Below are 17,081 nucleotides of genomic sequence, written 5' to 3' on the forward strand. Positions count from 1 at the left end.
TTCCTTTAACAGTCAACATGGATGACTTAAGAGAAACTAATCTCCCTTTAACTGTGTTGGGAAACATTTCATACCAACCAAACAGAAAACACAGGGATGAGGGCGGTTCAAAAAGGCAGAACAAAAGGAACCTGCAACGACGATCCAGATTGCACGGTGGTTTGGGTAGACGGACCGATAAGACAAAGCTGTGTTGAGAGGTAAAGAAAGATATCTTTGGCACAAATCTGGGGGCCACACTGGAGCCCAGGTGATACAGCCAAGCAGGTTAAGGATCTGTGCATCTCTGCAGAGCCCTGTGCAGATACACTACAGATACTGGAGGTCTGGAGATTACATAAGTGGGAAGCTATGGTCTCCCTGCGCTGGCGACAGGGGCACAAAGGCACAACGATGGGAGATCTGATGGGCAGGAGGATTAGAAGCTCGATCTGAAAGGCGCCAGGTCAGTATCAGCAGCAAGACTCCTACTAGTCTCTGAATACACGCACATAGAGCACACACTGAAACACAGGCAAAAACACATGTATACATAGGGATAACAACAATGCACTCACTCACAATCATACACATGTAAGAGTAAGCATTGTCCTCAACGTGACTTGTCTGGTTTAACTGGCTGGCATGCTGAATGGCGTCATATGGGCACACTTAGAGAGAGAAGAGAACAGGCTAGAAGGATAAGAAAGACGAGAGGAAATCCTTTGTTCTGGGGCTTTAGCTAACTCAAGTTTGGTCAAAGAAGCAGGCCTTTAGCCCTAAGTATAAACAGTTACTCAATGGCTGGGGCCAGTGATGGGAAACCAGGGTGGTGAGTTGTGGGGGGCGGGGGGTGTCTGAGGAAAAACGATGCCAGACTGAGCCGAGGTTTGGTCTGTGGGAACCTCTCAGAATCAGAGTGATAGAGTTACACAGGCTGACTGAGGTTTTCAAACAAAAAACACACAACAAAATGACCACAAGGAGAGACTATTCCAGTCACCCAGTCAACATGGATGCTGAAGCTCACCGTCTGTCTGCTCAGAGTGGAGCTCATGTGTTGGGGATGTGTGCAATCATCTAATATCATGAACCGAGAGGGGGAGAAGAGTAGTCATCACTCTAGAGGGGTTTTTATGTTGCAAGAGAGAAGGAGCTGGAACAGAGAAAGGTTGCAGTGGTGAAATCACTTACTTGTCAGATCTCGTCCGAGCTGTCTCAGGTCCCTGTTGAGGTCATCAAACTTGACTTGTGCTGCCAGGAAGACATCCTGAGGTTCAGGAAGTGGGAAAATACTCTTGTCTGTGCCAGCGTTCTGGTGGAATACAATCAAAAATCACTGTTAAATCAGGGACCGAGAAATGTATGTAGAAATGTGTCTGTGGAGGCAGGAAACACACATTTTAGTTCCCAACTACTGTGTTTTCATTGTTGAAGAAATCTAAGGAACTCAAGAGGGCAGTGATTTAATATCTAATTTAATCATAGTAGCAGTTCAGTTCTTTTTTTAAACACTGTGGTATTTTCCCTGATGAAGGCCTGAATGGCTGGAACACATAGGAATGCTTTTTAACTCTTACAATGACTAAAAAGCCATGACATATTAAATGCTTTTTAAATCACTAATCCTTCAGTGCCTCAGCTTTCTTCAATGGTAAACTAGTAGGAACCCCAAACATCTTAAGTTTAAAGCTACAGTACAAAAAGTACTCCATCTATCAAGTGTAACAGATTAGAAATATGACAAATTCAGTTCTTCATTTAGGTCACAAGGTTCAGTTGTGTTACCAGTGTGTAGGATTCAGTGGCATCTAGAGGTGAAGTTGCAGATTACAACCAACTACCGCTTGCCTTCCAAGTGTGTAGGAGAAACGATTCTTATTATTTCCAGGTGATTACACACTAATGAAAACACACCTATGAATATTATATTCCTTTTCTGCTAATAGATCATCTAAAGAGTTTAAATCTAATATGCCTCTCTGCAGAACATTGAGATAACTACGTCAACTCTCACCCTCAGATCCATTATTGTTCCATCCAGCATATTTAAAATCCTCAACTATTGAACATATATTCTAGGTTGACTATGTATGCGTTCACCTTATATCTTTGTCCCTTTTGATTCTGATGAAGCACTACTAAAGGCTGCAAATCTATCACTGTCCACCTTTTCCGCACCTTGCACACTCAACCATTTCTCCTCCATGAACTTGATGAATACCAACTATATTCAACTACTTACAGTGAAACTATATAAATACATCAGCTTCATGTAGAGTAAAGCATACAAAGTAACAACAGTATGTCAATAACCGAGCAACTCATACCTTATCCACATAGTGCAAGTAGTATGACACCACGTAGTCCACCAGGCTGATGCGATTGTCCTGAGAAGAAATAAAGTAGAAGTGTGAAAACCTCATCAGTAAAAAGTACAACCTTAGTGTGCAGGCTAGTAGCTCACTGTCATATCCTTGTGCCTTCATTAAAACCATTTATTATGATGTATTTTCTCAGCTTTACAAGCTGCAGAATGTGCTTTATGGACCCAGGGTTTGGCCTCTTAGGCTCCTGTGACTGGAGGGGCTGTTGAGGCTGAATTGAAAAATGTTCTACCACTTCCTCTGCAGGTTTTTGATTTACAATTAATATTCTCCTAAAAGATGGTTGAACTGAACATTAATCAAAGATACGGCAGTAAAGTGCTCATTTTTAGCTGTAAATGAAAGATGATTTAAAGTATAAAGTAGTGTTGGTGCATCAATAAATACCACAACTCATAGAAGCACATAGTATTTCTAATTATTTCTGATTCTCCATCTCTAAGAAAACTATATGTACTATGAGTAAATTCTGCAGTGCTAAAGCACAATGACAGGTGGAGATAAAGTGACCACTAAGGCAGCCACTACAGTCCTCCTACAGTTATCAAGGCCTTACCCTGCTCTTCACATCCTTCAGTTTAGGTAGAATCTCCAGGCCAAAGCCATCGGCCTGACCTCTGACCCTGCTGCCTCCATTCATGTGGTTCCCCAGGGCCAGCACCAGTCCGACTAATCCCCTCACACTGTCGCTCTCCAGCAGAGCCTCAAAACAGAAAACACACGCAGGATCAACTTTATGGTTTTAAGTAGACACCTCAGATCCTTCATATCATCACTGTAAATATCTAACATCTGACCCATCTGATCACATTTAAACCGTTCAGTTAACATTAACATGTTTCCTACCTCGCAGACAGAATTGACAGTGTTGAGCTTCCGTTGGATGGACCCGATCCCTTCAATGAAGGCCGACTGGAAGATGATACAGTGAGCTCTGCCGGCAAAGTCTGGGATCTGAGACAGCTCATACAGGAACCTGGAGCACAACCACATCAACAGTAACAGAACAAATGTGATGATATTGTCCGTCCCTCAAAGCACTGCTGACACACAATATAGCCTCTAAACATTTTTGCCACCAGGTGAGTACTGACTGTTCGGGTTTGTCCAGCAATTTGACTTCCTCTTCCTCCGACGTCTCGTAGTGTTTCTTGATTGTCTCCAGTTCCTCTGGTTGTGCTCTCTGACACAATAAAATATAAAGAAGGGGTTCATAATTGTACAATTGCACTTGTAGTTAAACAGCAGCAAAGGGTTCTGCAATACCTACATTATCATACAGTGCTTCAATGGTCTCCAAGTCCACCACAGAGTGGTCCACTGACAGTACAGCTAGAAGCAGAGATACAATGAGGTTAATAGGGCACAACAATCTGGGATTCATTAGCTTTCCAATTTATTTCATACATAAATAGCTACATAAATACAGCCTACCACATAATCAAATTTTGAGACGTGACATTCCAGGTAGTCCTCATGAGAAACATAAATAAAGAATTGCTTCCTAGATTTCATTGACTTCATCACTTATTGCAGGAACAGCTGTTTGACCCTCTGATCAAGGTCAATGGACAAGAATCCTAGCCATGAACATGTCTCCAAACGGTGGGAAATTATGAATAATACAATAATGAAGAAATGGCATCAGACACCACAACAGTTATGACTGGAAGGTGAATTTTCCCTTTACACTACATATACTTTGTCCTGCACTTAAAGAAAAGTGAAATATCCAACATATTATGTTTGTAGGCAGATTTCCTGTTTTGGGCTGAGAAATTAAAGTTCAGGGCTTTGACTTCTCCCTCGTCGGAAGAAGATGGATTATTTGTGCTAAATGGACTCTGCTGAGCCACCAAAGCAGACATGTCCACCAGTTTGTAAAAGAGCAACAACAGTGAATTAGCTGGCTGATTGTGAAAGGGTCACAAACTCCCTGTTGAACAAGGTCAATCAGTCTGAGTTCACATGGGGCTCTTTCTGTTGGACTATCGGTTGAACAGAGGTCATGTTAGTAACCCCAGGTAACCATTGGACAGTTGTGCTTACACTGTTGTGTGTGTCTCTATGTTAAGAGATCTGTATTTGACTCATGTTCAAAACTCAAGAACATTTTCATCATTTAAAGAAGCACTTATAAGGTGCTAGCCCACACCTTTTACAGATAAATAACTGCCCCTTTTACCTCTGTCTATCAATCAACAACTTACATAACTCAATAGTAATGCAGAAATCCTCCAATGCACAGGAAGTGTTGATTTTATTTGGGGTGCATATTTTTTTTTTTTTTATAAATAAAAGAACTGAAACATGAAACTATTCTAACAGGGGTAAAAGCCCTTTCTCTGAAAAGAAAGATTTTGGAGAGTTTTGGATTAGCTTGCTGACATTGTGGTTGTGTTTTAGCCTTTAATCCTACATTAAATTCACCAACAGCTCAATTTCAGAGTGAAATACAGGGTAACTTCAGTGTGAGGCCGGGGTTAAAGTTAAACAAGTTTGATGTTCAGGGAACTGCGGTTACCTGAATGTTTACAGATGAAAGTTGCAGGTTCAAGTTCCCAGACAGGCTGAGAAATACAGCTAGTTTAGTGATGATGATTAGAAGACTTGATGATTTTTCTTTGATTACACCCACTCCGAGGTTTTAATGGTGATTCTCATGATAGTTAATGAAATTTTAGTGGGTTTTCCACCACAGTAAGAATAAATAAAAAAAACCTGAAAATGAATGCCAATACCGGCCTGTGGTGGAAGAAGTTGTCAGATCCTTTACTAATTTAAAATTACTTACTAACTTACTTGAGGAAAAGTCATATGAGTAAAATGTATACTTTAAGTATCACAGTAAAAGTACTCACTATGCTAAATGGACTGTGTCAGTATGACATTATTATATGTTATACTATTGGAATATTATTACTTATACATTAACATGAAAGCAGAATTTTAATACTGTACCAGATTCTCTAATGGAGTAAAAGAGTACAATATTTCCCACTGAAATATAGTAAAAGTATAAAAGTAGCATACAATTTAAATACTGAAGTATAAGTACCTCAGAATTGTATATATGGATTGGAGTAGTTTTCTACATTTATAGGCTACAGTACCCCAAAATTATGGACTAATTTTGACAAATTATAATTGTGGGAACAGTAAAATATTAAATTCTAACTAACAACTTATAGCTGTTAATTGACTTTTTTGATGCACTCGTACACTTATCTGAGCACATTTATTTTTGCTATATTTTTTATAACTTAAACAACAAATGAACTTGAAATTGAGCGGCTCAAGAGCCTTTATATGAAATCAGAGGTTCTGCATCATATTACAATATTATACATAAACATCAAAGTGCATTTCCTGTTTGCAGAAAACATCAGCAGCTGATAGGAAATTTGAACTCTGACCCAAGCTGTTTCTGAGTAACACAACTAAATGAATGAAAAGCTCTATAACTCACCTTGTTGTATATCTTTCATCTCCAGGTGGAGGCTCGATATGAGGATGCCAACGGCCTGAGATCGCTTCCCATCCAACAGCTTAATGATCTGACACACACACACACACACAGTAACAATGACCATCTTGCCACTAGAAACCATTAGTGACTCACTGGTGAGAATTTATTGTGAAAGCATGGAGCAAAACTATTAAAGATTGTATTAGGCATTAGCACACAGCTGATTAAATGTTGTTTTTTATTTATAACTGTGTCTCAGTCTGGATTTATAATGCTCTTTAGACACATTTATAATCATGTGGCATGTGTAAACTCAATGGCATCAACCCCCTCTAGCGGACAAACGACATACTGCAAATAATCCCAAAAAACTGAAGAGTGTCTTGCATGATGTTCTAATTAATTTTGGCTGTTACCTTCTTGGCTTTGGCTTTCTTCTCATAAGCCTCTGACAGCGGCTTCCTCTTTGTCTGCGCGGTGGTTTTGGCGAAGAGATCTTCAAACTCGCTGGTATTAATTAAATTTGGCTCCTCTAAAACGTTCCACAGTGTGTTGTTACTGAGGGAGGAGAGAAACATGATTTTGATATATATTTTATAATACTATACGTATAGATGTAAGACATTATTAACCAGTTATTTCATCATTCAGTTTTTTTATTATCTCGAATGTGAAACTTGATTCGCAGTCAGGGGCACAAACAAGGAAAACAAAAAATACCCAAAACAGAAATATATATATATATAAAATATATTTTTTACATTTTTCAAATGTCAGTTTTTAGATCATAATATAATTTAATAATTTAACAGTTGAGTTTTAATGAGCTATTTAATTCTTTCACAATTTCCTGGTTTATTTATATATTTTACTATATTGAGTTATACAATAATTGATTTAATAATCAGAATCACTTTTATTGGCCAGATACATACAAGGAATTAAAATTTAGTTTAGTTTATTTTTTTGCATTGCTCTCAATGTACATACACAGAATAAGTATAAATGAATAGGACATTTAAATGATATTTAAATAAATACATCTACATAAATAATATAAAATGTCTGATTCAAGTCTTTTTTTAATCTAATTTCCATTTTGGAGAACTATGGACTATAGACCTCATTAGGCATTGAAACATTTTAAATGATAGCATTTTTATATTTATTTGATTGATAAAACATTTTTTATTAAACTTAAAATCAAATTATATGAATGTTTGATTTCCATTAAGATCATGTGGTATATAATCTAATTTAAATATGCACTCATTCTTATGAACCTACTTGTTGTCCTGGATCTGGATTCTGGTCCAGTAAAGAGGCTTCATGGGTCGGGATGGCTCCACTGCCGGTTTCCTGGGAGGTTTATCAGCCATGAGACTGCCGCCTGGAGGAGGAGGTGGTGGGGGAGCTAAGCCTGGCGTGAACGGAGGAGGAGGTGGAGGCGGAGGCGGAGGGCCATTTGATGGCTGCATGTGGTTTAGGGGTGAAGACAAACATGGCGGAGGGGGAGGAGGAGGCAGATTGTGTGTTTCCGTTGGTACTGTTGTCTGAGAAGGAGCAGGAGGTCGTTCTGATAGAGGTAGCGTGGCTCCAGGAGGAGGAAGAGGGTCAAGAGATGAGGAGGAAGACAAAGTATCGTCTCTCTGACCAGCCAGGCTGAGGCTGATAGAAGCCAGGTCCAGCTTTTTGGGGGTCACCCTCTGCTGCAGAGGGCTCGTGCAGGACCTCCCCGTAACTTCTCCCTCCTCAGGAGTCTTAACAAATGTCTCTCGGTCTGTCTGGATGCAGACTGTGCGGAAGGATTTGTGTAAAAAGTCGTCTCCCGTTGATACAGCGACATCTTTGAGTTCCCCGCGAGGGCGGGTTCCAACCTGGGAGAGTTTGGCCTGCAGCTCAGTCAGAGCGAACTCCAGACGGGCGACATTGTCCTCGTTTTCCACCCTCAGTCTGGAGAGTTCCTGACCATAGTCCTCCTGAAAATAGTATCAGTTAGACTGCAGCTTGTGTATTATTATTACAGTCAAGTTGCAGAACTTTAGCATCTGTTTCTCTTTAATAAACTGTAAATCTCTAGTGATCTGTTGTTTATCATGACTTATTATATGTTTTTTAAGGTATTTCTAGAACCTCATAAAAACTGACTCCTTAAGAAAAGACATTTAAGAAGTTTCTTGGAAATACCTCCTAATTTAGTTTTAATTATAGGGAAAATAGGAATGTTCTTGACAGAAAAGCTCAAAAAAATGTATTGATACTTATTATGGGAAACTTTATTTTCCATATATGGTGAATCGTAAGCTTTCCTGTATACAAATTTCAAATGTTGAGATGACAGTTCAGAATCGAAACTAGCAGTAAGCTTAGCTTAGCATAAAGGATAGAAACGGAGGAAACCGCTAGCCTGGGTTCTATCTAAACATAACAAAATCTGACTACCTGCACCTTTGAAGCTCACTAATTCATTTTTCATATCTCATTTGTTTACATTGTACAAAACCAGACATGTAAAAACAACACATTTATGTTTGGTGGACTTTGTTACTTTAGGACAGACCCAGGCTAGCTGTTTCTAGTCTTTGTACTAAGCTAGGCAAACTATTTCCAGTTTCATATTTATTGTGCAGACATAAGAGTGGCATCAATCTTCCCATCTAACTCTTGGAGAAAGCAGGTAAGCGTATATCCCAAAATGTCAGACAAGTCCCTTTAAGTGTATAACTTTGGCGACACCTTGCAGCACACCAGTGTTAAACCCATCACTACATCCTTCATACTGACCTGTAACTTCTCCAGCTCCTCTTTGCATTCTCTCTTCAGCTGCAAGAGAGCAGCCTGGTGCTCTGAGAGGAAACACGAGAAAGAGCATTTTACAATAGCTTTGTGTTCTTTCTTGTACCACAACATATGTTCATTATTACAGCTTTGCTGCCCGAGAGCGCTTTCTTTTCCATGATGAGTATATTAGTGATGTGGCTGGGTACAAGCTGAAGACAAACAACTTACAACAACCGTGAGACACTTGAGAACTGTGACTAATTTTGCATAACAAATCAGATTTATGTTTTACCACCACGCGGGAGGAGGCTGAGGGGTGTTTGAGGATACGGTAGTTGTTGAGGACAAACAGAAAAACAATACAGAACTTCAACAGAGGATGGCAGTAGAGACTGACTCCACGCACTCACCGGCTCCAGCTGGTATCTTGGACAAACTATGTAAGCAAACATTTATCTGCTTACGGATGACTGAACTTATTGAATGGTCATTTAGAAAGTGTATTTACTGTCACCTTTCTTACAGTGTTTACAGGAAGTGTATTTCCAGGAAGGTGGGTGTGTGCACACAATTTCATTCCTCAAACTCAAACAACCTTTAATAATCCTACTGAAAAATAGAGGTAGACAGTTTTCAAGTAAGGTTTAATATTCATTATCTATTGAAATAACGAAGGAAGCAGATGTGCATGTCTATAAGCTGTGTTTCTTTTTTAAAAAATGTCTTTTAAAAACATTTTGTGACTGACAGATTATTTGCACCACGTAGTTTCATGCAAGTTAAAATAAAAGATAATTGATTTAAGATTTCTAGTACTCATTACAGTTCAAAGTTTTTTGACATTTGACCTTCATGTGAATACAGCGAATCAGAATAACTGGAATAATACAAGAAAAGTGATGTTGTTTTTATTTAACCTTCATTTAAAGTCACTAACTGTTTTATTTTTATGTGATTACTGCATTGCTTTCAAGGTATCTAGAGATATACACTGAGTGGACACTTTATAAGGTACACCAGCGCAAACTAATTAAATCCAATACAACTGTTTTATGATGCCTATACTGTTGAACTGTAATAGCACGTACAGATGTACCAAATAAAGTGGTCATTAAGTCTAAGTTTTTGTACCAGCATGCATTGCTGTTTGCCACAATGCCACCACTAGGTGACACCAAAGATTACATATTTTAAATCGGTACCAAGTGGTTTAAGGCAACAAAATAGGTGTCATTGGGAACACAAAAAACACCCTTTTCAAAGGATTTAAAGGCACCACAGTCCAGTGTGCAATCTAAAGAAATCCCTTCATATTAGCACATGTACTTTACAGACTAGTTTTCTGTGGACACACTCAGGGTGGAGTTGTGTTTACAGTAGCTATAGAGCCACATGATATCAAAGAGCAAACACTTCTACTCCCTCTACTGTCTCAGGTCAGCATCTGTCATGAATATTCAGAACGGTTTAACATGATGAATCTGTGGGGATTTTTATTTTTCATTTTATCGGGTGGTGATATATTTCAGGACATTGATTTTAGCATAATTGAATCTATATTTTTAACCCTATTGTTCTCTATTGTGCCGTCCTGAAGATCACAGCCCTCTTTAACACCTCCAAACATATACTTAACACTCTTTTATTGACTTGATACTTCATGACATTTCCTAATTTCTGTCAGATTTGGAAACGTTAACTTGTCAGCTACAGAATATGAGATATTACTACTGTAAAACATGGTTAAATATAATGAATCTTCATCTTTTTATCTGTGATTGTTGTTAGCAGTAAGCACTTTTACGCAGCAGTATGAGTCTATTTGTATTTCTGTATTTCTCTGAGGTCTAATTGACCCCAAACATAAGTAATGTCACTATGTAGGATAACATACTGTACATTTCTTAGTCTGTAAATGGCGTTTTGGCAAACAAAGGAACATAACATTGTTCATTATCTATCTATCACATGAAGCATATAAAAGATCAAGTATTTCCTTGCTCAGTGTGAGAACAACACTTGATGCTCATCTTTGTATTTTGTCACCGTTATCAACTGTGCAAGCTCAGGTTGTACATAAGAGAAGGGTTACCACTTAAATACTTTTTATACATATTGGATTTTATTACGGTTAGAAGAAAAGAATAAGTAATTGTTCTAATATTATTACTATTATTATTACACATCCTGTAGAGGAGAACCCGTGGACCTGTGGAACCTCAATCAATAAGGTTGGAAAGCCAGTGTCAACAAAACACAAGGGTTAATTTCATTGGGGAGAATGTTTTTATGTTTAAAATATGAGTGTGTACAATGTGTGTTTAGTACCTGCTTCTGTATACTTCAGCCCAACTTTTTCCTCCTTAAGTGGTGGCCAGACGGCTTGTAGACGACCAGGAGTCCTTTCTTCTCCCTCTCCCGGGGTGGATGTTTCTGACTAAAAGGTAAAAAGAGAATCAATCATAAATAGAGTTTGTATATATTTAAACACAGGGCAGTATTAGAATAATAACTCTGGTGATGCAAGTTTTCTACAAACAACAAGTAAGAAATAAAAACTGTGCTCGATGTTGATACACAATTCGTACTTTGCAATCAGGTGAGTCTTTCTTCTCTGGAGTCTTATTGGAAGATCTCTCAAAAAGCGCTCTTAGAACATCTTTATCTGCTCTTATCTTCTTCCTCACTGCCTCCAGGTCCACCTTCTCTGATGGGTCCTTCTTCAGCGGCTTTGGGGTGAAAAAAGCTTTGAAGGCATCGAACGCTGCCTCTGCACCGGACACAGAAGGTTTCCTAGACTCAAATGAAACCTCTGCATCCTCATCTGTTTCAAGTTCTTTTCTTTCGCCCTCTTCACTTTCTTCAACATTGTTCTCTATGGCGTCATCCTGGTCTCCCTCAGGCTCCATTTCTTTCCTCTCCTCCTTCTCATCTCTCTCTCTCTTCTCCCGGCTCAGGAACTGGGAGATCTGGTCCAGAAAACCACCCTGAACTTTAGCATCCCCTTGCTTCTCATGGAAAATGTCCCTCTTTTCTCCCTGAGATGAAGGTTTGATCTGGGCCACGGTGTCGTGCTCTGGCCCGACCACCCCCTTCCTCAGGACCCTCAGTCCGCTGAAGAGGGCGGGGAGCTGTATCTGCTTGTCCGTTGGGGAGCCTGGAGAAAAGGTAGCTCTGGTGGTGGATCCAGGTGGAGGGTAAGTGGCGGCAGGTGTTATGAAAATATTTGGTGAAGTTGGGCTGGGAGGAAGGTGGGGTTGGGCGGAAGAGTCTGGAAATACATCTCTTTTCTCTTCTTCTTCATTGTCCTCCTCTGCACCTGTTCTCTCCTCCTCCCCATCATTTTCAAAGCAGGAAGGGCCCCCAGTTTCCAATGTTGGTGTTACTATTGGTTCGGCCTGTTCCTCGACTGCAGATCCTGTCCGAGTCACAGTTATCACAACATGTTTGGTTTTAGATTTCGTAGATTCACATCCCATATCTGAACTGGAAGTGACAAAATCTTCTTGGCAGTGAACATTTTCATACGCTTCTCTTATTCTCTGTTCAGCCTCTTTAGTGTCGTCCTGCTTTATGCTGATTGGTGCAACACATTCCCAATTTGTATTTGTGCAGTCGGTTAAAATGTGTTGACATTTTGCTTGCAGAGATTGCTTCAAGGCACATTCATCCAGTGATACATGACAACCCTCGTTGCTGCAGCCATTAACTTGATCACAGTGTTCGTCTGGCATTTTATTCTGCTCTTGATTTGCTGCAAAGGTCTGTTTCTCTGAGCTATTTACAGGGAAGACTTGCTGCTCTGTTAGGTTGACATCATTCCTCTCCTGCTCTGTCATGTCAGAGTCACTTCCTGCTTCTCTCTTAGTTAGATGTCCCACTGAGTCAGAGGTGATCTTTACTCCGTCATGAGGCCATATAACATATGATAAAGAGTCTCTACTGTTCTCCAGAGCATCTTCAAAACTTATATGCCCATTTTTCTTTAGATTGAAGCTCAGCTCAGTCTCTCCTTGCATTATGTCCTCATTTTGCTCATCTGAGAGGCTCCTGAAGCATTTTAGGATGGCTTTTTGCTCCTCCATTTTCCGGGAGAAAGATTAAGTTCAATTAAGAAAGTGGTGAAGTTATCCAGAATGGAGGGCGCAGAAAGTTCTTGAAAAGCTTTTCCCACAACGTCAACATAGTGGATACCATTTACGCAGCTCATATCTGAGACTTAAGTGCAACATTGTGCTATCTTATATCAGAAAAATGCAGGATAAGAAGGTGTAATTAGTGTTTAGGCATCTGTGTGGCATGCACTAATTTGCGTAAGTGGTTCCAGGATCATGCAACTTCCACTTACTATGATTAAATACGACAAAGTCAATAAAGTTATATCACCACTTCTGAAAATCCGACCTGTTTCCGCTCCAGTTTGTTGAAAAGAAAAAGATATATCCTTTCACTGCTACAACATCTCCTTCATGTCTTACCAGAGAACTAAATTTCCGAACCTAAAACTGCAAGCAGCTGTTAGTCACTCAGATTGACCAATAACAGGAGAGAAATCCACAGAGTAATGGAAAAGTGAAGCCCGGCTCCATGGCTCTGCCTGCTAGAGTGACTCAGCTCAACCACAGTTAAAAGTCAGATCCAAGTCCTGGCTTTAGCTTTCAAAGTCTGCCTCCCCGTCCCTCTGGCTCCTCTATACTTTCTGCAGCCGCTTACTGCATCTTGGATTCCGTCCTGCAGACTGTCATAGTGTAATTGGAAGCAGATGGTGACTTCAGCCACCGTTTCTGACAACACCCTGGCAGATCCGTGAGCCGTAAGGCAAAGGAAGTCACCCACAACAGATGGAGGGACACCACACCCAGAGCAGAAGGAGGGTAAACAGGACTGCCAGGGATCACTTGTTAAACGTTTGGCCTATAAATCCACAGTGACAGGGTCTCTCAGCTGCCCTGCAGGAGCAACACCCGGCTAATCTGAGCGTCTTAGTGGGTCTAACCCCACCTACATTGTACTGTTAACCAGCTTGCATTAAATCTAACATACACTATGGACAGATAGAGATGTGTTGCCAGATTATTGGTTGTGAAAATAAAAGCATTTGGTTTAGTGACAATGTTAATTACAATGTTTAATATTTAATGTTTTTAACGCATTATGTAAAGCGATTTAATTTGCCTTTGTGTAAGAAACTTGCTCAACAAATGTTTTTGTGCATAAAATAAAAAAACATACAAACAAATAAATAGCTTTTCAAAGTAAAGTTCAATCAAGACAGTCAAGAGTGAGATGCAAGAAAGAACAAATGACTGCTCAAAACAAAGGTAAAAATTGTGTCACAGATCAATACAAAAAGAAGGACAAAAAAAAAAAAAAACAAATCAATAAATGCTTTGAATAAATTGTCAAAATATGTGCACAAAAATGTTCCAATTGAGAATAAGATGTAATATCATGTTAGTAACATAGATCAATACATACATGAAATAAATCAAACTGAAAAATAATATAAAACAAAATTAATTCCACAGATTATATGATACAGTATATTTGTGTGTATATAAACATAGCACAAAAAGTAAGGAAATTTGTGTTTGGTAGATTATTTCTCTGTGGTAACAATGCTTTTTGGCAATAAATCTTATGATGTTGGAAAGCCTGTTTAGTTCCCTTTCAAATGGTGCCCCATTTGTAAGGAACATGCACTTGTGGGATGAGCAGCAGAGCTGAGTATGTGGGTTGCACCCATGAAAAATTTGACAAATCTTCTCTGCCATTGCCAAACAGGTTATTTTGCTGTGGGATGGCATCCCATTCTTCAACCAACATTTGTTGCAAGTCAGCCAACGTGGTTGTGTTGGTCACTCTGGCACGAACAGCACGCCCAAGCTGATCCCACAAGTGTTCAATGGGGTTGAGGTCAGGACTGCTGGCAGGCCATTCCATCCTCTCCACTCCCACATTCTGGAGGTAGTCTCTGATAAACCCCACCCTGTGGGGGCGAGCGTTGTCATCTTAGAGGATAAAGTTCGGTCCCAGACTGTGGAGATATGGGATTGCCACTGGTTGCAGAATCTCATCTCTATATCTCTCTGCATTGAGATTGACTCCAATGATGACAAGCATTGTTTTTCTAGTGAGGGAGATGCCGTCCCACACCATCACACTGCCTCCACCAAAAGATGTTATTCTATCGGTGCAGCAATCAACATAGCGTTCTCCGCGTCTTCTCCACACTTTGACCCTATGATCCAACTGCCGTAGGCAGAATCTGGACTCATCACTGAACATAACGTTCCTCCACATGTTCAGGTTCCAGTGCGCGTGTTGCCGACACCAGCGCAAACGGGCCTGACAGTGAAAGGCAGTCATGGCAGGACTCCTGGCAGCCCAATGAGACCGGAGATTGGCTGCGTGTAGTCTGTTCTGGATTGTCTGGGCAGAGAGCCGTCGGCCATATCGTCCTGCAAACCTTGACTGCAAATCTGTAGAAGACAGCCTACGGCACCTAAGTGCTGACAGGGTGAGGAAATGGTCTTCTTGGGGTGTCGTCTTCTTGGGACGCCCACTTCGTCACTTGTCTTTGACATCCCCCGTTATATGGAACTTGGCTTTCAGTTTGGAGATGGTACTAGGGCTCACTCCAAATAATGCCGAAACTTGGTTTTGCAGAACACCAGCTTGAAGTTGCCCTATTGCCCCATTAGTTTCCCAGTCAGGTAACAATCAGGCACCTGACTGGCAGCACCTGGGGGTACCAGAAGCTCAAAACAAGTGTCAATAGCAACAGCAAAATAACTTGTTTGGCAATGGCAGAAAAGATTTGGCAAATTTTTCATGGCCGCAACCCAAAAAGCATTGTTACCACAGAGGAATAATCTACCAAACACATATTTCCTTACTCTTTGTGCTAAGTTTATGTATATAAAGTGGTGTACCATAAAAACTAAATATAATACAATATTTGAAATGTGCGTATAAAGACGGACCATGTGAAAACACTTCTCCTCAGACAAAAAACACATACAAAGTCACAAAGAAAAACAAGAGGGAGAAAACTAATATTATTTTAAAATTGTAAAAAAAAATTTTTTAAGGGGGGGGAGAATTTTTTTTTTTTTTTTTTTTTTTGAAGCCTTTTTCCACTGTTTCTTTTGTATTCCTCAGTATAAAAAAAAAATCAAAGCAGGACCTTAAACTTTCTCCTTCATTGGTTCATGTTTGGGTTATTTTTAGTTATCAGGTTACACCCTTGTTTGCTTTTATGTTGCATTATCTCAGCAGCAGCAGGTAAGTGACAGATCACATGGGTGATAATATTTTTACTGTGTGTCATTACACTGTGTAACTTTCTCAGAGAGTTATTGTACTCGGAGACATGCCTGCACCCTGCGTCTTAACTGGCTACACTAAATCATATGAATACTAATGTGTTTTTTGCATTCTCAGGGAGGGACACTGTAGCCTTTATGTGAGCTGTGTTTATGTAAGAGGAATGAATCCAGATAATCCTGTGAAATAGCATTAGAATCAGAACAAACACTTCATCAAGCATTAGGCTGCAGAAATACAGTGTTAGCCTAAATGTGCTTTATACAGTATTACAATGTAGTGTGACTGTATAAAATTTAATGCTTACAGACCTAAACTTACCAACTTATTTCTCACATTATTGATATCACATTCTTAATATCGTCTCTGCTGCAGACATTAACGTCCCTCTGCCTTTATTAAATTCGTTCCACCTTAGAGAACATTACTCATATAGCTGGAATGGGATATGTTTGGGAAGTTCACAGCTCTATGAGACATTAATTTGCAAAGCTGGTAATAATTTCTGTAGATGTTGCTACGTGTTTTGGTTTTGGAACCGATTCTCTATCGTTTATAGCTTGTTGTTTGGTTGAAAGTTGTTTTTTATTGTAATCAAACATTATTGTACTAGACTTACTGTCTACTTTTTAATCCTGTTTTAATAAGCATTTTGTTATCATTATCAAATGTCACCTTCTGTCTATGTGTCTCATGCAATGTGTTATCTTAGTATGAAAACAATCGTGTCACAGTATGGTCAAAACAAATGTAATTCATCTCAAGCTTGAGTCCAGGACAACCTACACATGTATACAGAGGGAAAGAGGGAAAGCTTAAGAGCTTTAAACCCCAGTAAACTACCGTTTCATGCTAATACAGATACCTTTTCTTATACAATGCACCTACAGGGTGGCTTTAAATCCCGTTTGTTATGTAACCACAAGGAACTCTTTGTCACATACTGTGACTGTATGATGCTATTTATTGAACCTGGATCAACAGGGCCGTGAAGCAATGGCCCCAAAGAGACCAGACTCCACTGTAGGGCAATATCATGATGATGCAGCATCGTTTTTAAAAGCAGCAAATAATCGAAAAAAAATATTTTCATCAACATTATGTGCCCTCATACACTCAAACATTGTAGTGTTTCC

The 17,081-nt window shown here is 39.6% G+C and overlaps 1 protein-coding gene across 3 annotated transcripts in view; it reads right to left on the reverse strand.

Annotated features, from left to right (window-relative positions):
* fmn1 (formin 1) overlaps window positions 1-17,081 on the reverse strand; it is a 28,211-nt gene that overhangs the window by 5,858 nt on the left and 5,272 nt on the right. Inside the window, exons 1-12 of one of the 3 annotated variants that reach the window (XR_007885886.1) lie at window positions 11,205-13,454; window positions 10,945-11,053; window positions 8,620-8,681; window positions 7,123-7,814; window positions 6,252-6,393; window positions 5,836-5,923; window positions 3,637-3,698; window positions 3,461-3,549; window positions 3,213-3,342; window positions 2,923-3,069; window positions 2,310-2,369; window positions 1,174-1,294 (exon numbers count right to left, since the gene is read on the reverse strand). Coding sequence is in view for 2 of the 3 variants with exons in the window: in XM_051410001.1 (XP_051265961.1) it covers window positions 1,174-1,294; window positions 2,310-2,369; window positions 2,923-3,069; window positions 3,213-3,342; window positions 3,461-3,549; window positions 3,637-3,698; window positions 5,836-5,923; window positions 6,252-6,393; window positions 7,123-7,814; window positions 8,620-8,681; window positions 10,945-11,053; window positions 11,205-12,701 (3,199 nt within the window). In the remaining variant the exon portion in view is untranslated. Of the gene's footprint in view, window positions 1-1,173; window positions 1,295-2,309; window positions 2,370-2,922; window positions 3,070-3,212; window positions 3,343-3,460; window positions 3,550-3,636; window positions 3,699-5,835; window positions 5,924-6,251; window positions 6,394-7,122; window positions 7,815-8,619; window positions 8,682-10,944; window positions 11,054-11,204; window positions 13,455-17,081 lie in introns of those variants that run through there. The other 2 variants (XM_051410001.1, XM_051410002.1) reach the window with 2 other exon arrangements.

This window comes from Dicentrarchus labrax, unplaced genomic scaffold (assembly GCF_905237075.1).
Source record: "Dicentrarchus labrax unplaced genomic scaffold, dlabrax2021, whole genome shotgun sequence".
NCBI classification, from domain to species: Eukaryota; Metazoa; Chordata; class Actinopteri; family Moronidae; genus Dicentrarchus; species Dicentrarchus labrax.